At 34.3% G+C, this 23,532-nt stretch overlaps 1 protein-coding gene across 9 annotated transcripts in view; it reads right to left on the minus strand.

Moving 5' to 3' along the window:
- Positions 1-23,532, minus strand: part of RELCH (RAB11 binding and LisH domain, coiled-coil and HEAT repeat containing) — a 109,075-nt gene that overhangs the window by 50,859 nt on the left and 34,684 nt on the right. For all 9 annotated transcript variants that reach the window (XR_004278360.1, XM_032311606.1, XM_032311607.1 and 6 more), the window contains 5 exons: positions 22,288-22,363; positions 20,933-21,028; positions 8,454-8,566; positions 3,734-3,824; positions 518-589 (listed from right to left, as the gene is read on the minus strand). Coding sequence is in view for 8 of the 9 variants with exons in the window: in XM_032311606.1 (XP_032167497.1) it covers positions 518-589; positions 3,734-3,824; positions 8,454-8,566; positions 20,933-21,028; positions 22,288-22,363 (448 nt within the window). In the remaining variant the exon portion in view is untranslated. The remainder of the gene's footprint in view (positions 1-517; positions 590-3,733; positions 3,825-8,453; positions 8,567-20,932; positions 21,029-22,287; positions 22,364-23,532) is intronic.

The raw sequence follows: 23,532 nt of genomic DNA on the forward strand, positions 1-23,532 counted from the left end.
ATTAATAATTTTTTGATTCATCAATGTTATTTTTAAGTGAAACTGGCTTCTTCTGAGTGCATGGCAGTGATGCATCATTATCAGTATATTGGGGGGGGTGGTCACTGCCTTGATCAGTCCTAATGCACTGGCACTGTTGTCCATTACAGCTTTTGCACCAATCACGTAAATGAAAACACAGAGAAAAAGATGAAAACTATTTTAATGTTATGAAAGTAGTTTTCAACTCATGGACCCCTTTGAAAGTATCTCAAAGAACCTCCCAGGGTCCTCGAACCACAAACTTTGAACTGCTGATAATTTAATATATTTAAGACTCATGCAAAACGGTTAATATACCCGTCTGCAAAGCCACATTATATCAACATGAGCCTTATCTTTTTGGCTCATCTTCTTCCTTTATTAGGATAGCATGCCCTGGGAGAATTTGAATTAAAATGTATAAGTCACTTGAAAAAAGGTTTCTCTATTATTAAAAAAAAAAAAAAAGTTTTTAAGAAAAAATTACAATTCTTACAGGAAGGTAAGGTGCCAATGCTCCACAGGATTCTGCCACGAGCAGTCGTCTTTCTGGGTATTTGTGGTTAATCTAGAGTAAAAAATACACAAATCAAGCATGAACAACACAATCTCCTTTCCTCCAACAGGGAATTACTTCTCACAATAAATCCTGTTAAGAATGCAATAAAGCGGGGCGCCTGGGTGGCTCAGTGGGTTAAGCCGCTGCCTTCGGCTCAGGTCATGATCTCAGGGTCCTGGGATCGAGTCCCGCATCAGGCTCTCTGCTCAGCAGGGAGCCTGCTTCCTCCTCTCTCTCTCTCTCTGCCTGCTTCTCTGCCTACTTGTAATCTCTGTCTGTCAAATAAAATAAATAAAATCTTTAAAAAAAAAAAAAAAAAAAAAAAAGAATGCAATAAAGCACCTTTTTTTTTTTTCCACTTCTGGGAATCCCTGTGTGCCTATAACTGGATCAGGAATAAGGGAATCAGAGAGAGCCTTAAAAATGAGGTCACAGGGGTTATCTGTTAAAGAAAAAGGATAAAGCAAAGATGAAAACATGGCATGGTGTCTAGAGGTAGAGGGCTTACCTACAACTAGGCTTTCCTTAAGATGTCAGAAGCACCTTTCTCCATCCCTAGCAACATTAGTTTATTTTTAAATTTGAAAAACTCAACTTCTGAATATTATAAATATGGCTTTAGTATGTGCCAGGAGTGACTCATCAATTCTCTTTTTTAACTAAGGGATTAGGAAGTAAGTTAATCAATGATTTAACCAGAGCCCTTGACTAGTGATATGATTTTGTTTTTAACGTAAGCAGACTTCAATCCATTCCTGTTTGTATATGCAAGATGATAGGGTTCTGCTGCTGTGATGGCTACACTGAACCATAACAAAAAATAACAAAAAAAATGACACATACTGGGTTTTGTTCCCATATGTCTTCTTCATAGAATATAAATCTTTCCTTGACTGGAAAAGAAGTATATCTGTTCTCATATTCCCATATGAAAAGGTGACATAATTCATTAATGTATTGGATGCCTAAAATTAAGAAAAGAAATTACATAGCAATCTACTGGGCAACAAACAGGAGGTAGTTGGCTAGACAGAGCCCCGATATCCATGTTTATTCAAGTAATAGAAGAGATGGTGGTAAAGATGTTTATAATATCTGTAAAATAAATTTTCCAGAAATAGTAACTTCAAAGCAGAATGGTTTGAATGTCAAAGCATGTTATATGTAAACTTTCATTTTGCTTTTCTTTAGTCGAGCTCAATGAGTCTTAAAATTAAATGTACATACAAAAATTAACTGTATCTCTCTATACTGTAACAAATAGAAAATAAAATTAAGAAAATTCTATTTACAATAGTATCAAAAAGAATAAAATATTTAGGAATAAATTAAACAAAAAAAGTACAAAAGTTATATTCTGAAAGCAACAAAACATTTTTGAAAGAAAATTGAAAAGAACTAAATAGATGGAAAGACATCCTAAATTCATGGGTTAGATGGCCCATTATTGTTAGGATGGTGAGATACTCTCCACACTGATCTATAGATAAAATGCAATCCTTATGAAAATTCCAGATGCCTCATTTGCAGAAATTGGTAAGTTCATACTAAAATTCACATGGAAATTCAAGGGACCTGGAATAGCCAAAATAAACTTGAACTAAGAGAACTAAGTTAAAAGGTATTTGGAGTTTCTTTTTGGGGTGCTAAAACTGTTCTAAAATTGATTGTGGTGGGAGCGCCTATGCGGTACAGTTGGTTAAGCAGCTGCCTTCAGCTCAGGTCACGATCCTGGGGTCCTGGGATCGAGCCCCGCATCGGGCTCCCTGCTCAGCAGGAGCCTGTATCTCCCTCTGTCCTCCCTTGCTTATGCTCTCTTTCTGTCAAGCTCTCTCTCTAAAATAATAAGTAAAATCTTAAAAAAAAAACCAAAAACTGATTGTGGTGATGGTTGTACAACTCTGTGGATATACTAAAAAGCACTAAATTGTACACTTTAAATCGGTATATGATATCTATCTCAATAGTGCTTAACAACAACAAAAAAAGAAATGGAAAAAACGATTAGTAATTGTATGTACCTATGAATAACTGTACAGAATTGTAAATTTAAAACTGTATATGCTATTCCCAAGTTTGACTTTCAATAATTAGAGCTTCACACCCTAAATCAGTATGCACTATAATCCAGGTGACATGAGGAGACTGTCAGAGACAAGAGGACCTTATATAATGTTTAGTTTAGATAGTTTATCTAGATAAAACTCAACTACATTTTAAAGAAAAAAAATGAATACTCAAAGAAACTAGGAATAGAATTCCAAAGGGCCATATGCTTTAGTGATATTCGAGAGACCAGTAATAAGAATAAATAACTATGCTATTTATAAATAAGGCCATGAAATCTGTCTTTTTAAGAAAGAAATCCAACTTTTTTAAAAGATGGATAAGTAAGCCACTCAATGACCTAAACACCAAGTCTAGAAAGTCGATGCCTATGAGTTCTCCACAGGACTGGAATATTAAAATTCAATATAAAACCAAAAGTATTGTGAGTAAATGGGTGAGCTGGATTATAAATACAAAAACCTCCCACATCAACGGTTTATACTTTATATTCTGTATATATTTGCAATATATACAAATGTATAATATGTATGTTATTTCTCCCGCCCCCTCCACACACACGAAAACACGCATTGGCCTCGCTCTCCCTTGAACTCACCTCAGAGCTTTTATATTTATACTAACTAACTCACTTCACTCAGATCCTTACCTAATCATTCCTTTCTCAGATTCCTGCTCTAACCACCCTTTCTAAAATAGCATTCTCCATCATTCTCTAATCCTTATTCTGCTTTATTTTTGTTCGTAATTTATGACATACCATTTATTTCTTTACTCTTATCTCCCCACTAAAAGATCTTTGTCTTTTGTTCAGCACTGTATGTATTTTGTTCATTACTGTATGTAACGACTGCAGCACTACATGGCAATGTAACCAGTGTTTCTTAACTATTTGCTGGAAGACTGAAGAAAGCAAAGCATCCCAGAGCATTCTTAAGTGCTATGAAATTACTGTGCTGGCCTACAGATACAGGAGCATAATTTAGATTCCACATTATTTCCTACTGGCATTTAAAAGAGAAAATAAGAGCACTTATAACAGGTTAGAATATAATAGTGAGGGGAAAACCCAATACAGTTATTTACCTGTTCCCAACACTGTGGTAAAAGTTCAGCCTCTACGCGTGTCGGTCCAACATGACGTGCAAACGCCACACAACCCGTCAGGATCATCTGCCTGAAAAAGAACAGAAATTAATAAACAACTTGTATTGCATGAGAAGGCACAACTTGCCAAGGGTTAAAAAGAGCCAGCTCTGTAATTCATATAATATACAACATTTTTAGTGACAGCACCATTTGTGAGACACTGAAAGAATTCTCTGTTGGTATGACGCTTAATCGCATACCTCCTAAATTAACTTCCCATACATGCATTCTGGGATACTATGTCTAAAGCTTTAGCTTCTACCGAATTTCAGCTTCTAGACACTAAAACAGCCAGTCATTATTTCCCCAATGTTTCTATAATTATAATCTAAAAACGGTATTTCTTAAATTGGAATTTTATTACACAAGATAAATGGGGTAGCAGATTCTGACGTGGCTCTCAATGTTGTCTATCTCCTGATATTCATGCTCTTAGGTCATTCCATATCCTTGAGTATAGACTGGACTTAATGATTTGCTTTCAATGAACAGAATAATGGCCAAAGTGATGGGATGTCACTTCTGAGATTGGGTTATAGAAGTCTGTGATGTCCATCTTTGGGAGCCTCTCTACTGCCTTCTCAGCTGGCATGCTTTGATGAAGTATGTGAGGCCCCGCAGCAAGGAACTTAAGGAAACTCTGGCTGAAAGCCGCTAAGAAACTGAGGGCCTCTTCACAAACACAAGAGAAACTGAATCCTGTCTGTGATTCAACTATTTGAATAAGCTCAGAAGCAAATCCTTTCAGATTGAGCCTTGACAGGACGACAGCATCACCCAACACTTGAGTACAGCCTTATTTAGAGACCAAAGCAGAGGACCCAGATTAAGTGACTCACATAAACTGCAATATAAAAATAAATGTTATTTCAAACCACTTTCTTTTGGGGTAATTTGTTACAGAATCAGTATATAAATAATATAGTAACTTCACTTGAATTGACAGATTTGAAACTTAAGAAAGTATAAAGCTTTAAATATGATTTTTCACTCTTCAGAATGAAGCTCATTTTAAATGACTTTAAAATGCAGAATTATAAACTTTTCCTCTTTTATCTAGTTCAAAACAGTAAAACCTCATGGGGGAAAAAGTATGTTTTCAATACATGTTTTAAAGTAGGCAGCTTCTAAGAAAAACAAATTAGAATGTTTAATTCATATTAATTACAGAAACAGCACTTTAAGCCCAAGCACTGCCCACTGCTACTTCTCAAAATAAGTCAACTTAACTTAAACTGCAAAATGATCTTAAATTTTCTTTCAGGTTAGAAGAACAACGGCAGACAAAAAGTACCTGGACAACAATGAGGAAAATACTGAGCCGGTGTATCTTCATTGTACACTGCCCCTTATTCTCATTTTTTTTTTTTTTTTTCTTATTCTCATTTTTATCTGGTATTTTTATCTATCCGATTCCCCTTTATATGTATATTATTATCTTCTATGCCTATTTCTCAACGTTCCCTTTGCTTTTCTATTTTCTTCTGCTTTGGAGAGGCAAACAAAGTGAATAAAAGAAAATGGGCGGGGCGCCTGGGTGGCTCAGTGGATTAAGCCTCTACCTTCATTCAGCTTGATCATAATCTCAGCCCTGCACTGGGCTCTCTGCTCAGCAGGGAGCCTGCTTCCCTCTTTCTCTCTCCCTGCCTCTCTGTCTACTTATGATCTATCTCTCTCTGTCAAATGAATAAATAAAAAAAAAAAGAAGGGGCGCCTGGGTGGCTCAGTGGGTTAAAGCCTCTGCCTTCGGCTCAGGTCATGATCCCAGGGCTCTGGGATCGAGCCCCACGTCAGGCTCTCTGCTCTGCAGGGAGCCTGCTTCCTCCCTTCTCTCTCTTTCTGCCTGCCTCTCTGCCTACTTGTGATCTCTCTCTCTCTGTGTCAAATAAATGAAAATCTTAAAAAAAAAATGGGAAAAGAAATTCTAAGATATACAGACAGAATTTTAGCTGCCTGTCCCCCAGTGGAAACTGCCCAATATCTGAACATTGTTTTTCCCCCATTAGTATCTTAAAATCGTGAAAAAGCATATACATTGGTTCCACAAATGCTGGACTTGTGTAATAAATGAATTTAGGTAAAATGTAGGCATTTCAACATTTGCACGAAGTATACACTTGTATGAAAACTTCATGTGAAATAACTTTAATCATGAGCCACCGTCTACATACTAAAGATGTATATACTTGTTGAAAAAATGCTAGGCCCCTCAAGGCAAACTTCTTAGCCAACAAGAGTTAATTTTAAAAAGTATGACAATTTTGAAAATCAGGTTGAAAACAGAAGAGGTCCGATGGCCTATTAACAGATTATTAACGGCACTGGAAACAGGCTTCTGTTATGGTAAAAATGTTCACGTGGGGCACCTGGGTGGCTCAGTTAGTTAAGCATCCAACTGTTGACTTCCGCTCAGGTCATGATCTCAGGGTGCTAAGAGCACCCGTGTGGAGCTCCATACTCAGGAGGGAGCCTGCTTGAGATTCTCTCTCCCTCCTCTGCCCCCCACTCATACACATTCTCCTTCTCTCTAAAATAAACAAATAAATCTCTAAAAAAAAATTAACGTTCCCACTTGTAGAAAAATCACAGGACAGGGACCGTTTAACTACTATTTGATGCAGGTAGAAATATGGTGTCAATTACAGTTGTTAGCAAAGAATAGGCAAAAAGCACCAATACTAAGCATAATATTAAGTTTTTCTTAGGATATAATCGAAGAAGCCTGAGGTTTATTAAGTAAGGAAAAGTAACAATTAATGATATGGTAAATATATTACACTTTGTTAATTATATACACAGTGAGTCAACTGATAGGTATATTTTAATAAGTACTTATGTATCTGAAAGGTGAAAAATTTAAATGTGAACATGAGTGCTGAATTCCTGTCATATCAGGTAAATTCATTATTTTGTAGGAAAGTAATAACAAAAGTTTATTTCTCTCTTTCAAAGAAACATGCAAACCAAAGCTGTTTCACATTTTAAATAAGTGAAGACAAAATTCTAAAACATATTCAAAAGATATTAATGTTTTTCATGCTGGAATAGATCTTCAAATCTCAAGAGAATAAAAAGTCCAAACCTGAAGTAACTAACGGGTACTTTTGGCCACCAGGTGGCAGCTATTAGCTTCACATGTGGAGTCTATGAAAACAGGCTAGAGATCTCGAGGCTTTTGCCTTGTAAATTTAAAAATAATGTAATCAATGGTATTTAGTTATTAATTAAGTCATGAAGACAGGGAATAATATTTTTATCTGACTTTACTTAAATTCAATTAATTAACATATAGCATTATCATTAGTTTCAGATGTACTTTAGTTATTCATCAGTTGCGTATTAAACCCAGTGCTCATTAAATCACATGCCCTTAATGCCCATCACCCAGTTAAACACCATCCCTCCACTCTGGCCAACCAGCAACCCTCAGTTTGTTTCCTAGAGTTAGTAGTCTGGGAATAGTAGTTTTCAATGCGAAAATAGAATATTAATTTTCCTAAACAGCACCATCAAATTGTTCTGCAAAATTTTCAGTTTGCAATGAATGGGGATTTAATTTGCTTTCTTTCTATTCAACCAGAGGTGTTGTGAGGTGCTGGTGCAGATTCATCTTGACTGGATCCTGAAAGGACGTGTTTCTCTGCTTGCCCAGGTATATTTTGGTAAGAAGGGGAAAGAGATATATACTCATAAGGTTTTAAAGTCTGTATGACTGTTTTTATTCTCAGAGTTGAGAGATCATTTGTATTTAAAATTTTGAGCTTTACTTGTTCTACGGTTCACTCTTAAGATTTTCCAACATTTTCAGATGAGGTAAAAATGTTGACATTCAGTGAAATGAGTACTGAATATATAAAGTTACCTAATCATAAGGTACTACTGTTTTGCAAAAGTATTCATTAAAATAGAAAATTGTAACACAGAAAAACATTTCAACTGCCCAATTTCACCCATCCATTGCTTATTTAACCCACTGACCCACAAGGATGTTTTGTTCATGTTCACATTTGCATAGCTTCACTTAAAAGTTTCACTTTTATTTAAAGGTTTTACTCTCTGTGGTAAACATCATTGTTGCTTGACCAAAACCTATTACCAATTCTTCTGGAAAGTCACCCTGATGTGTGTCCCTTCACTACTCTCAGATAGAACTCATTTCTTCACTCAGGTATCAATAGTTGAGATTTGTGTCACAACTAGCAAAACAAAATACTGTATTCCTGTAGCCACACAGTTAACTGGTTTAAAAATAGCCCAGTGATGCAGAAATTCATATATTAAATATTTAACTTCTGTTGAGAAGTCATGACATATCTAGTTCATCTGTGGGAAAAGGGGGAATATTAAGCAATTCTTTAAAATCAAAAGTGAAGGACAAAGGCGAAGAGATATCTGAATCAGAAGTCTAAAGGTAGCTAATATAAAAGTGTACAAATTCAACATGAGTAACTGGAATAGTAAGAATGGAAACACTAAAAAAAAAAGAAAAAGGAAACACTGCAGAACTCTGTGAATGGGGCCAATGTTTCCTCTGCTTATTAAAATAAATACTGGGACAGAAAGAAGGCACTTAGATTAAAATGCAATCATGATGCCAAATGAGTAAGATTAATGAATCAACACTATATGTGTTTCCCAAAGAAGTAGTCATACCTACCTTTGCTCATCATCTGGCCTCTTGATCAAATTGAAAAGTATGTGGAGAAGCTGGTCTCTTTCTTTAGGCTCAGGATGCAGGCATGCGGTGCACAATATGAGGGGGATCAACTCCTGAAGAAATATGAAGGTGGAAAAATGCAAAGTAAAAATGCATTGCAAAATATTCATTTTTCCAAACCCCAGAGTATTTTTAAATGGACATTTAAAATGAAATAAACCTCAACATACAAAAGAGCAAATTCTAATTTTGTAAAATAAGTAATTCAAGAGAAAACACTGAAACATGTATTTATGTGTTGGTTGTAAAGAAAGTGTGAATCACAACGTAATCAAGTTACTAAAGATTCTACGAACCTTACTTCCTCATCCAGTCCTTTCTAATGGTCTACTAGCTTTTGCACTAAGTAACATTCTATCTTACTTTAAGCTGATACAGTAATTTTAATTTTGAAAGTGTTTTAAAAAAAACTTGCAGAAGTTAACTATATTTTAAAATTTAAAAAGCTAACAGAAAATGAAGACAACTCATCCCACTTCCATAAATACAATATTATGTCTTAATTAAGACTACCTATAATTAAAAATTTTGTACCCTTCCCACATAACCACATGGCTAATTAAAAAGAAAACCATTTTCACAGATGCCAAACGCTCTCAGCACTGCTGTAGAAGTATTAGGAGAAATATTTTATGTTCAAATGGAAATTTTAGTAATATCTTATTTGTTGCACATTCAACATGCAGAGGTAAATTCAGTATTTTGTAGGAAAGTAATAACAAAAGTTCACTTCTCTCTCCAGAAGAAATATGTAAATCAAAGTTGTTCCACATTTTAAATAAACTAAGACAAAATTCTAAAATATATTCAAAAGATATTAATGTTTTTCATTTTGGAACAGATTTTCAAATCTAATGAGAATAAAGGTCCAAAAGTGTCAAATATTTTTGGAGGAAAACTTTTTCTAAGTTGTAAAAATAATATTCTATAGTTAATCTAAGGAAATCAGTGTGATGTAGTAAGAACAGAATGATTACTCCCACCATTTCTTTTTCCCATCTATCTTCCTACCCACCAAAAAGTGCTAGTAGATTTAAAACAGAAACTGATGGGGGCACCTAGGTAACGCAGTGGGTTAAGCATCTGCCTTTGGCTCAGGTCATGATCCCAGGGTCCTGGAATGGAGCCTAGCATAAGGCTCTCTGCATGGCGGGGAGTTGACTTCTTCCTCTCCCTCTACCCCTCCACTCTACTTGTGGTCTCTCTCAAATAAATAAATAGAATCTTAAAAATATATATATAAAAGGAACTGATCACTATGTAATAAGGTACAATATCCTGTAGAAAAGGCTAGACTGTAGAAGTATTTTCCCATTCTGAAGATGCTTCCTTAGAAAAGGATGATAAATTTTTTAGCAGAGTTGAAACTACAACTTAGAGGAATGACTACAAGTCCCTTCCCATTATTTCTCAAGTCTTTATGTATTATTTCAAAATTATAATTACCTGGTACAAATCTTTAATTGAAGGTACAAAGATATACATAAGAGCTAAGAATAAATCTGATATGAGCTGATCTGGTATGAGCTGAGAAGTAAGAACAAATTTAAAACATTTATTCTGTCATCTTTGTATCTGGGCCCTCTGTAGTTTTTACATTAGTGAGCAAATGAAAAGCAAAACTAATAAAAAGTAATAAGGGAAAAAAATTTTGTACTGGGAATGGAAGACAAAGTATAGATCTTATATTGTTAAGTAATGTAAGTAAAAAGTAAAGTAAAAAAAAAAGTTAAGATCTTATTTTGTTAAGTAAAATACTAGAGTAGGAGATTATTAATAACAAGGACTATCCTAATCCTTAGAGGATTCCATTTGGACTACTAAGAGCCAACGATACTCATGAGAGAACTGAGACATTGCATCAGCATATCCCAGTGAGAAAAGAACCTTAAAGATGAAAAAGCAGTTACTCTAGAAGGCACTAACAAAAGGAGAAAAAATATTAATGCATGAAAATCAAGAAAGACTCTAAATATTTTATTTATATTTTCCCCTCATGTCAGATCCTTCTTTCCTGAGTTTTCTTGCTTCTCCTCAACCTTCTTCCTGTTTCCACTGTCTCTACATACGCACTCTTCCATTCTCCTCTTACTGTATTTCTCTTTTAAGTTTTGTAATGTAGATATTTGCTATAATTGCAAATGCATACATATACACTGTTGAAAACATAAAGTACAATTATTTAGCTTTTTTATCTGAAAACAAGCATAGCAAAATAATTGTTACTATTTATTCTTTGTGCCTTTCATTTTCAGATCCTTAATCAAAGAGGAAGGTTATATTCTACATTAATATAAAGAATCTTTTAACTGAAATATGGCCGTAGATGTGCCAAAACTGAAAACCTAATGAAAAATCACAAACTTCTCTGATTTTTAGTTTCTCTAAGTAAAACAAAAGAAGAATTAAGATCAGGACAGAAATGGGAAATATTTCATATACAATCTGCAATTTCCTTCTTTATTGCTCATGCAGAATTATTAATTTTTCCCTGTGAGATCAAAGTTGGGCTCACAAAGCCTTAGCACTTACCAAAGCACTTCTCAACACAGCAGCTATTCCCAACCAATTCGAACTGACACATGGGAGGAAAACCTGTCACTTCTTGAACCCTTATGAATTTACCTTCTTGTATGCTTATGAATTTAGGACTTTGAAGGAAAATACTTTTCACTTTTCTGAATCACAGTAATAAGTTATATTGCCATTTGCTTTTATTTCTTGCTGGCAAAGTTAACAACATATGGGAAGTCATTGCCAATCATTTTTGGATATTCCACGCCGAGGAGAACTGAGCACATCTTGGCACATTAATGGCTCAAACAGCTGTAACTCAGTGTATAAAGTAGGTCAGTCTCTTCCTCTTAAAGAAATACAGAGCTGAGAAGAGGCCCAGTAAGTGATGGCAGAAAAAAGTGGAAAGAGTAGTCTGTTTCTCACAGATCATCAAGGATTTTAATTGCTACGTTATGACTGGCTCCAAATATCTTAGTTATTCACAAGTTCTATTTGTACAAATTCACTCATTTATTCAAAAGTTCTATTTGTACCACCCTTGAAATAAAGAATTCTGTACATATGTATCTGCTGTTGTATATTCACATTTATTTACTGTGAATTCATCTCTTTCAAGCCTCTGAAGTATTAATATATCCACATCACAATCTATTAAGTCTGTATTCACCATTTTTACACTATTCATAAATATATAGATATGAACCAATATTCTCTCTTTGGTATCATGTCTCCAACGAAGAGGTCTAGTGTTTTAAAAACTTTCCTTATAATTCTTGAATGAAACATTTAAAATGTGGTAGCTAAATTTCCTTCAGGAGGCAAGGTGGTAGCTTTTTTTCCCCCCAGGGTGGTAGTGGTTTAAAAATGACTTGAAATGATTACATACAAAAAATGTATTGAGAATAGGAGAGCAATGTCAGACATCTTATCTAAAGCTCAAGAATGTTTCACATGGGATGCACAGGTGGCTCCGTTGGTTAAACATCAGGTCATGATGCTGGGGCCCCCAGTGCAGGGCTCCCTGTTCAGTGGGGAGCCTGCTTCTCCTTCTCCTCTACCCCTGCTTGTGCTCTCTTTCACTCTCTTGCTCTCAAATATATAAATAATCTTAAAAAAAAAAAAAAGGAATTTTTCACATGAAAAGATCCTTAAGCAAATCAGATTTAATACTGCACGTTGATTTAAAAAAAATAGTAAAAACCATGGTAAGAAAATACTATTGCTTTGGTAACATTATATTCAAAAGGTAGTGGCCCCCCCAACCACACACAAAAAGTTACTGAGTCCATACCTCAAGGCAACGGAAATCTTAAATATTTTATTTAAAACATGCTTTAGCAACTGGTAGTACTCAATAAGTGTGTACTGAAGTACACACTTAATATAAAACAGATCTCCTACTAATTACTAGGGAGGAAATCTAAAACAGATGTCCTACTAATTACTAGGGAGGAAATCAATACAGTACTCCTACTGTAGTACATATTCCATTACTTTACTGTCATTTTGAAAAAGATATTTATAAGGCCTTTAGAATTCATTAATCTAAAAGGCTTAATTATTTACATTTTACTCAAGTAAATGACTTTCACAGTTTTAATAACAAAGCTACTTCTCTCTACATGAAGGATCGCCTACCTCTCCAATCTTAGGTTGCCAAAGGGATTTTGTAGGGCATTAAATAGTCCGGTTTTACAACTAAAACAAAATGACTTCTAATGATAACAAAGATAACAAAGTTATCTTAACAAAGATAACTTTAGAGGTAGGAAACGTCTTTAGAGAATTGTACATTTGATTTTATGAGTATTTTTACTTAACTTTCTTAGTCTTACGAAGATTGGTGTGTTCAGACAACAAAGAGTGAGTGGGAGGCGAGGAGAGCAAGCACCTAAAAAGGATCTAAAACAACCTGAGGGATTAGATGTTGGGTGGGGGAAATGAAGGCAAATTTTAACTTTAAAAAAAAGCCTGGAAATGTTGATTAGACAAGGGCTTCAAGATCTGTAAGAACTCTAAAACAGAAATGGAAGCATTCCATTTAGATGAGATGCCAAGGAGGAAATGTTTGAGTGCTTCAGGTCAACAAGAAAAATTTTACCGTTCTAGAAAGGTTAACCTATTAGTCCAGTAAAAGAGTTCACTGCTTGCCCTCATTTTTCCATTAAATTATTTCCTATAAGTAAAGCTTCATTTAAAAATTTTAGTTAGCTGTTACCTTAAAATTTTCCATTTTGTCTTTTGCCTAGATGTTAAGCAATACTAAATTACAATTTAAATTCAAGTTATAATAAGGGTACAACCTCCAATTTAGATTTTCAGTTGAAACTTGTCAGGGTGTTGACAGTAATACATTTAAAAAAGAAAGAGGGGTGCCTGGCTGGCTCAGTTGGTAGAGCATGAGACTCCCGATCTCTGGGTTCTGATTTCAAGCCCCATGATGGGCACAGAGCTTACTTAAAAAAATTAAAAGAAATAAAGAAATAAGGAAATAAAGAAATAAAGAAAGGAAGGAAGGAGAGAAGGAAGAGAAAGGAAGGACATTACAAAGACTCACATAAGAAATAAAAAGATTACTCACCTCTGGAAAAGTTCTATACTTCAAGGGTCCCTAAAGTATCTATTCTCAAAATTATTATCTAAGGCTTATTATTATCTATCTTAGAATTATTCCTAAGGTTCAACCTTCAGGAAGCCTAATTAAAATACGTGAATGACTTTTTAAACCCCTGATACTGCTGGGGCGCCTGGGCTCAATTGGTTAAGCATCTGCCTTCAGCTCAGGTCATGAAATCAAGCCCGCACTGGGCTCCCTGCACATTCAGCAGTGAGTCTACTCCTCCCCACACCTCTCCAAAATAAATCTTAAAAAAAAAAAAAAAAAAAGTGATACTGCTAAAGAGCATGGGATTTACTTCCAACATTAACATACACATAAAAACACACATTAAACAGGTAAAGGAGATGAACAAATCCTATCTACTTCACCATACTACCTATTTTACTTTACTTATCTACTATTCTTTCGTATAACTCTTGAAGGGGTTCAGAACAAGTCTTCCCAAAATATCCCATTTTGGCATGTAGACTATTTTGAGCTGAAGGCAATTAAGATCCACCAGACCCAAGAAAAACTTTCACCTCTTCTTTAAACTACCAAAAAGAATTTAGATAGGGGGCCTGGCCCAAAAGGAGAGCTACTTCCAAGAAATAGGTATTTTATCTGAATGACTTATCTATACGAAAGACAAACACCCAACTACCAAACATCTGCTCTTCTTACTGTCCTGTGAATCCCTCTCCTCCCCGTTCTTACACCATCAGCCCAAGACTGCAAGTAAGCCTAATTGCCCAGCTTGTCCTTGGGTCTTATATTGCTATTGGGCCCCTATATACATACGTAATTGAATGTATTTTTCTCCTACGAATCTGTCCTATGTTAATTTCATTATTAGACTAGCTAAAGAACTTAGAAGGGTAGAAGTCAAACCTTTTCCTACCAGTCTCATATAGTTATAACTACCTGGGCTATTATCACTCCTAAGTTAAAAAATGCATCATGGAGCAAACATGAATGAGTGAAGTTCGGTTTCTCAGAGAAGACAGGCAGATCTTTAGAGACAATACTACATTTAAAACTTTTAGGAAGGGGCACCAGGGTGGCTGAGTCATGTAAGGGTCAGATTCTTGGTTTCAGCTGGGTCGTGGTCTCGAGGTCACAGGATGCCCCTCCACAAGCTCTGTGCTCAGGGTGCAGTCTGCTGAGATTATCTCCCTCTCTCTCCCTCTCTTCCTCCCCCTGCTCATGTGGTGCTCCCACTCTCTCAAAAATAAATAGAGAATTTTTTTTAGGGAATTGGTTCTCTCCTTTGCCCCTTCTTTTCTAGCTTAATGAGACATATTTTATATATCATAAAAATTCAAGTGTACATTCAATGGTTTTTAGTATATGCAGAGTCGTGCAACTACCACCAATCTAATTTTGGAACAATTTCAACATCTCAAAAAGAAAGCTTGGACTCATTCCCCATTTCCACTTGCTCATCCCCATTCCAGGCCCAGACTTCTCCTTTGCTTTTCCGAGTCAGCTTTCCTTGGCATAGAATGAAAATAAAAATTAAATTTAGATGTATTATTTAAAAATGCTTTTTAGAAGTAATCTGTTATGAAATCTTATTTTTAAATTACAGAATTTTCCCTTCAAATGCATTTAAAGCAGAGACTGAAAAATCAACTTCTTTAGCCTATATACATACATTTATTCTGTAATTTGGTTTGAAAGATTCAAGTTCTTCAATGAACCCATTAAGATGAATTACTACATAAGCCACAAATAGAAAATTTGTTCATGATTTTTTTTTCCTCCCCAAATCAACAGGCAAGTAGGTCTTTTGAAACACTTTTTAAAAAAGATTACCATTACTTAACAATAGATAGGAGGAAATTTTTTTTCTCTTTTAATTATCTCTGAAATTAGGGTATACCTTATAATGGAAAATGTTATAATTTCATGGGACTTCTTTCTTAAAGGGGCATAATTGTTACAATTAATGGCATCTTAGATTTGAAACATTACGGTACATTAAATTTTAAAAATGTAATAATTGTGACCTATAGATTTAATGAGTTTGTTACTTTTCTTTTAAAAAACAAAAGAAATAACACTAACATCTATATTCACTGTGCTTTCCAGTTTTATAAAAAATAACAAGTTTAATTTATTAAATAGCTTTAATTAAATTTTATGTCACTCCCTTTAAAACAATGGGTCAAAAACCAATTAAGTGGATCATGAAGAGCATTCGTTTTTTTTAATTAAATTTTTAAAATTTTAAATTAACATATAATGTATTATTAGCCCCAGGGGTACAGGTCTGTGAGTCACCAGGTTTACACACTTGACAGCTCTCACCATAGCACATACTTTCCCCAGTGTCTATATCCCCACCACCCTCGCTCTACCACCCCCCCATCCCAACCCTCAGTTTTTGTTTTGTGAGAAGAAGAGTCTCTTATGGTTTGTCTCCCTCTCCATCCCATCTTGTTTCATTTATTGTGGAGTATTCTTTTCTTTTTTATTGTTTATTTAGGCATTATTGTTTAAAAATATTTATAAAATTATGTTTGATATTGATTGTCTTCTTTTTTAACTTTTCATAATTAGTAAAGGCAATACTGGTTTGTCAAACTTTCATTTTAATTATATATATGTATTATATACTGGCACATCACATAAAATGTCTTTTACTAAGTGTGGCCAATAGAGTCTGAAAAACACTAATTTAAGACATGTTTAAAAGACCATAAAAAGACTAGGTATTATGCAGGCTTAAGAACAAGGAAGTTCTTTATATACTGACACAGAGTGATACAAAAATATAATGTTAAATGGAAAAAAAGCAAAGTAAAGAATAGTACGTAGAAGTGTAGTACCATTTGTGTAAGTCATGAAAGAAAGATCATGTATTTGAGTTTGCTTACATGCACAAAATATTTCTGAAAAAATACAATACAGTGCTATAGTATTTGGAGACTTCAATTCCCTAGTTTCAATAATGGATGAGCAAATAAACAGATCAGTAAGGAAGCAGAGGACCTGAACACTATAAAATAATTAAATCTAATAGACATATATAAAACACCCTGACAACAGCAAAAGATTTATTTTTCAAGTGCACATGAAACATTCTCAAGAATAGACCACATGTTAGGCCAGGCAATTCTCAGTGTTAAAACTATAGAACAAATATATCAGAAATTTTTAGATGCAAAAATGTGCAAAAAAATACTAACACCCAATCCAACAATACATGAGAAGGATTATACACTGAGACCTAGAGGGATTTATCCCAGGAATGCAAGGCTGGTTCAATATATGAAAAATCAATAACATATTATACTACATCAATAGAACAAAGGGAAAATACCTATCATCTCAATTGATGCAGAAAAAGCATCTGACAGAATTCAACATCCTTTCATGACAAAAACACTGCAAACTATGAATAGAAGAAAACTTCCTTAATATGATAAAAGGCATTTATGAAAAACCCATACCCAGTATCATACTCAAAGGTGAAAAACTGAAAGGTTTCCCCACAAAATCAGGAAAAAGATAAAAAATAAATATCTGTTTTCTCAAAACACTGCTATTCAACATTGTACTGTAAGTCCTAGCCAGAGAAATTAAGCAAGGGAAAGTAATAAAAGCTATCCAAAATTGGAAAGGAAGATTTATAGATAATGTCACTCCAGATAAAGAAAATCACATTAGAATCCACAAAAGAACTACTAGAACTAATAAACTAATTCAACAAAGTTGCAAGGTAAGAGATTACCACACAAATATCAGTTCTGTTTCTATAAACTAGCAATGAACAATCTGAATGGAAATTAAGGGGAAATTCCATTTATAATACCATCCAAAACAATAAAAATACTTAAGAATAATTAAAACAAGGAAGTGAAGAAAAAAAAAAAGTAACAAAAGGAGTACCTAGGTGACTCAGTAGGTTAAACATCAGACTCTTTGGGCTCAGGCTGTGATTTCATGGGTCAAGGGAAGGAGCCCAGTGTTAGGCTTTGTGCTTAGCAAGGAGACTACATGAAAGATTCTCCCCCTTTGCCCCTCTCACACCCACACATGCACCCTCTCTCTAAAATAAGTAAATAAACCTTTAAAAAAACCAAAATAAAGGAAGTGAAGGACTTATACATGGAAAACTACAAAACACTGCTGGAAAAATTTAAAGACATAAATAAATGAAAAGAATCCCATGTTCATGAATTAGAAGAATTACTGCCATATGAATGGCAGTATTCCTTGGGTGCCTGGGTGGCTCAGTTGGTTAAGTGTCTGCCTTCATCCCCAGTCAGGTCATGATCCCAGAGTCCGGGGACTGAGCCTCGCATCAGGCTCCCTGCTCAGCGGGCAGTCTGCTTCTCCCTCTGTCCCTCCCCTCCTCTCTCACTCTCTCTCTCTCAAATAAATTAATAAGAACTTAAAAAAAAAACAAACAAACAATGGCAGTACTCCCTAAAGTGATCTATAAAATTCAAGGCAATTCCTTTCAAAATTCCAATGATGTTTAACTGCAGAATGAAAGTAGAATATTAAATTCCTAAGGAACTGCAAGGGGCCTTGAAAAGGTAAATATTGAAAAAAGAAAAAAAACTCAGTGAATTCATACTTTCCAATTTCAAAACTTAGTACAAAGCTACAATAATCAAAATAGTGTGGTTGGTAAGACCAACAGAACAGGACTGACAGTCTAGAAATAAATCCAAACATCTGTAGACAACTAATTTTTGACAAAGGTGCCAAAACTATTCAAGGGGGAAACATTTCAACAACTAGTGCTGGAACAATTGCACAATCACATGAAAGGAATAAAAATAGACCCGTGCCTTATTCCATATACAAATACAAAATGGATCAATGACCTAAATATAAGAACTAAAGCTATAAAACTATTAGAAAGAAGCATAGGGGATAAATCTTCTTGGCCCCAGACTTGGCAAGAGATTCTTAGATTTGACACCAAAAACACAAGCAACAAAAGAAAAACATTCAAATGTCCATCAAAGGACATTATCAAAAATGTGAAAAGACAACTTACCAAATGGAAGGAAATATTTGCAAATCATATATAAAATAAGGGCTTAATATTCAGAATTGTAAGAACTCTTACAACTCAAAAACAAAGACAAACAACCTAATTAAAAAATGGGCAAAGGACTTAACAGAATATACTAGAAACTAATAACATTTATTGCATGTGGAATGGTGGCTCAGTGACAAGAGAAGAGTTTTTGTTGTTTATCTTTTTATATTTAAAAGAAGTTAACCATGTAAATGTGTTACTTAACCAAAACCTTAAATCAAGTTTCTAATGATTTATTTATATAACCAGCTAGGATATTACTATGACCAGTTTACTGAAGGGCATTTTAATTGTATTTACATATTAATAAAAAGGCTTATCCTGATAAAAGATTATATAAAACTTGAGAAATAAGAAAAAATCAAAATATTAATCCTTTAATCACAAGACCTTTTTAAAAATATGTATTTAAGGAATTAAGGTGAAATATTAAATAAAGGTAATCTAATATCAAAGCATGAAATGAAATAGAAGTTTTGTCCTTTCATGCCCTGGGATTGGTTTCAAACCAAACCAAGATAAACTTCATTATTTATCAATTTAATTTCAAGAGAATACAACTTTGATATATTATAAATGGTAAATTTTCTGATAAAATAATGTACAAATAATTAAATCAACAAAGATAAACGATCACTTCCTTCATGAATTATAAGTATATATTTTTTAAATACAAAAAACTTAAACCAGCCATAAAAGTAAACATCATACCACAAACAAAATGTGTATATGTATAAATATATATGGTTACATATATATTTATATATATATAGTATATCTGATTCCTGATGATGCAAATTTATAAATATTTCATGCAGTACAATCAGATTTTAGTGGTAGAATCTTTTATGATAAAAAAGGGAAAATTAAAATAAGGCTTAAACTGCATCTCATAACAATTAGGTTTCTGTGCTATTTTAAATACTATATTAAGGAAACATAGTAAAAGGGATGCAAACATTAATGCATTGCATGGATTATGTTACAAGCTAAAAAAGGAAAAGAAGCTCAAACACCATTCTGCCAGGCAGAACTGCAAAACAATCTGAAATTGGACACTGATCCTTCAAGATACAGGAATCTTCCACACTTAACGAATATCTCACAACTATTTTTATATATTAGGTAAAATAAAACCACCAGTAAGAAAACAGTCTTTTAAATTTTTCAATTCAAAACACCTACAGGAATAAGCATTTTTAATATAAGTTTTACATGTAAGTTTCTACATATAAGTTTTCTTGAGGATCAGTACAAATTTCTTGTGCTAAACGGATAATTAAGTATAAGCTTTATATGGGTTTTGCCAATGCACTGTGTACCTATCATACTGTAGGTCCCAAGAATTATGATTGAAATCAGGTAAATATTAAGAGGGTAACAGAAGACTTATAGGATATATTCTAAAATATTCCTTAACCCATTTTATACAAAAAATATTTTGTTAACTGGAAGTCATGTTTATAAATTGAATAGTTCAAATAAATTATTAAACTTGGTTACAAATAAATCATCCACTGTCATTTAAATTAGATTATGGGTAACTTTTTATTGCTCTTTTCTTGGCTAAATTTAACTCTAAAGATAACTCCTCACACTATGGCTCATACAGAGGCTATCTGGACTAAAAGATACGGGCTACTGTATTTTGGATATTTTAAGCATCTGTCAGTAACAGAGTTAACTACAAGAAAAGAAAAAGAAGGTACTTTCAAAAGTTATTGTCAATACTACAACTATCCTATCATTGTAAGACAAGTGTGATTATTGACAAACAAATATAATAAAACTAACATTTATAAGGTCATTACAAGTACATTTAGGAAAAAAGTTACATTATTAGTCCCAGTTATTTTCAGTATGAAGAGGGTCTATTTCTGTATACATATCGAGCATATCATATCAAAAACAGAGATAAAATAAATTAGTTAACTGGTAATGTAAAAAACATACAGTATTCATGGCACATAAATGGACCTACAGTAATAGTTAGTGTTGCAGAAGCTAATGCTGCTTTAAGCACAATTGGAAAAACATGAATACCATGCAGTTTTACTGAACTCACCTGACAGAGGTGTAAAACCATTTTCTAGGAGCAGAGATGCATGCACAAAAGTAAGAATATGATTGCAAGTAATAGACTTTAACAAAATAAAAATATAACACTAAACTTCAAAATGAGAGAAAATGGACAACATGATGGAATTACTGGGATGAAAACACTTCTGTGTGTCTCACCTCTCTCTTTGCCAACAGCACATTAGGAACAATGTGTGGCAGGCAGCGCCCCAGCATTAACATAACACTCTTCTCACTGTCTGCAATCCGAGACACCTAGAAAACCAAAGCATTAATAAATGATGACAGTGTAGAACTTCCATGAATGATGGTTCTTGAAGTTTAGAACCTGCTTTAGACCCTGCCACCTCTGCTCCAAGCACGCATCCAAAATTCCATCTGCTGATGGTCATGGGAATAATAAGGACATCCCCATCAACAAGAACAGGAACTGTGTTCCACATAGGATAAACATTTCTGTAAGCACGAAATGGGTTGAAAACACCAGGAAGAATCAAGGGGGAATCCAAGGAGCCCTACTAGGCTGTAGTTCTGGGAACAACTACAGATAACACAGGACAGATGTAGCTTCAGCGGTTCTTCTTTTATTCTTGAAAAGATGCCCTATAGAGCTAGGATCTATGCCTTCGGCGAGAGTTGCTAGAGTGAAGCTGCATACAAGAGGTGGTCCCAGAGGCCAACCGACTTGCTGTGAGGATTGCCAGAAATGCAACCAAGCCATCCTCTAGCTCTTTTCTATTAGCAATGACATTGTGAAACTGAAGCCCACCAGAGGTCGAGTGGAATCAACCACAACACAACAACTAAAAAGGGGAAGAGTATAAAGATAGAAAAAAATAATAAAATATCCTGTCAAGATGAACCTCCAACAATTACAAAGCACTCAGGGAACAATAATCTGAGAGCTAACAAACTCAGCCATCAAAGATAACCACTGCTGGGGCACCTAGGTGGCTCAGTCAGTTAAGCGACTGTCTTCAACCCAGTTTATGATCTCAGGCCCTGGGATTCATTCAGTCTAGCATCGTCTAGCAATGTGGGGCTCCCTGCTCAGTGGGGAGTCTGCTTCTTGGTCTCCCTCTACCCCTCCACCGCACTTGTGCTCTCTCTCTCTCAAATAAATAAAATCTTACAAAAAAAAAAAAAAAGATAACCATGCCTAATGAAATAATGGAGTGATCTAAAAATAACTGAAATATAAACAATATGTACACTTATACTGGTTTCCAAACTATACCCAAAAGAGGCATGTTACCATATGTCAGACATAACAAATTAAAAATAGACTACAAAAGGTCACTTTAATACTAAACAAAACTTTAACTGAAAGGCCAGAAATAATCAACTATCTTTCTTAAAAGTTTAAAATTTTAGAAATTATTTCTTAGAGCATTATTTAAAAAAAATAGATGTTTATTTGAAATGGAGTCTTATCACAGCTGCTTTTGGATGAGATACTGAGAAGAAAAACCAAATATTTTAAGACAGTTCCAAGAATATATGATATAATTTACCTCTGATCCTAAACGACTATCTGCTGACATTCGACAAAAAGAGAGTAGAGCTTGGTGGAAAGCAGGAGACAATTTCCTAAAAGAAAAATTGAATGAAAAGGGGACAATACCAAACGGTTACCACCGGCATGTAGGAGAAGGTAAGTTGCGTGTTATAACTCCAAAACCTGCATTAATACTGCCCCACAAATGCTAACTGGATTTTTCAACCAACAATGACTCGAAGGTTACTTCCCTAGAGAATTACAGAGGGGGAAAAAATTAGCAATAACTGATTTTTAAAAGGTTTGATGTTATATGAACGGACAGCCATAAATATCAACAGATCAAACCTGAAATGTAGAACAGGTCAATGATTACAGAAAGTATTTGCAAAATCTGAAACGAGGACTTTTTCTCCCTCATTCTCTCTGGTCCCAGAAAAGTAAACAGTGGATACAAAGGTGCTGGCAGAAATTAGTTTTGCAGACCTCTCTAATGATAATGATAAACCTTAATATTAGAAGCCCATATAAAGAGGTAAAAATCAGAGATAAATGAAGCAGAGACTCAGTCAACCTTCACAGTATATTGTAAAGTATTTTTTTGTAATTGAAAATATTAACTTTTTAATGTTTAAAAAATGAGTTTAAAACATTCGTATCTCCAAAACGACACTAGTTTCTATGTAGTAGTATTCATAAAAATATAACTAAGTTGTGCTGTATGTGTTCAATCCACAAAGAAAAGGTCTAACCCTAAAAATTACAAAATACATTTTGAAGACTGGGCCATATGTACTTCAACTTTGTAACCTCTCTAATACCTAAAGAAAAACGTGGCTTAGTAGGTACACAAAAAGTTTTGGTTCATCAGTGGAAAGATTTGTTTAAAAAAAAAATACTTCTTATCAATAGTGAGTACCTATAAATCTAAAAGAAATCACTTGTACTTTCCAATCTCCCAACACTAGGTGAAATACCTGTCTTTTAATAGAAGGAGGAAGCATGACTTGTGGCTCAGAATCGCACCATGGGATATTTGTGAAGATGAAATAAGTTAGGATACAGAAAGAATTTAGAACTGTGCTTAGAATATAAGAAAAGAGCAAAGTAAATATTCCTTTCTTAAAATGATTTTTTCACATTACAACCTAAAAAATTTTTAAATTATATTTTGTCTCCTCCATTAGAAAACCTGATCGTAAAGGGCAGGTACCACCATTCTCTCATCTGATTTCAATCACTGAGACCCATAAAAATTAAG

This window comes from Mustela erminea, chromosome 13 (assembly GCF_009829155.1).
Source record: "Mustela erminea isolate mMusErm1 chromosome 13, mMusErm1.Pri, whole genome shotgun sequence".
NCBI lineage: Eukaryota > Metazoa > Chordata > Mammalia > Carnivora > Mustelidae > Mustela > Mustela erminea.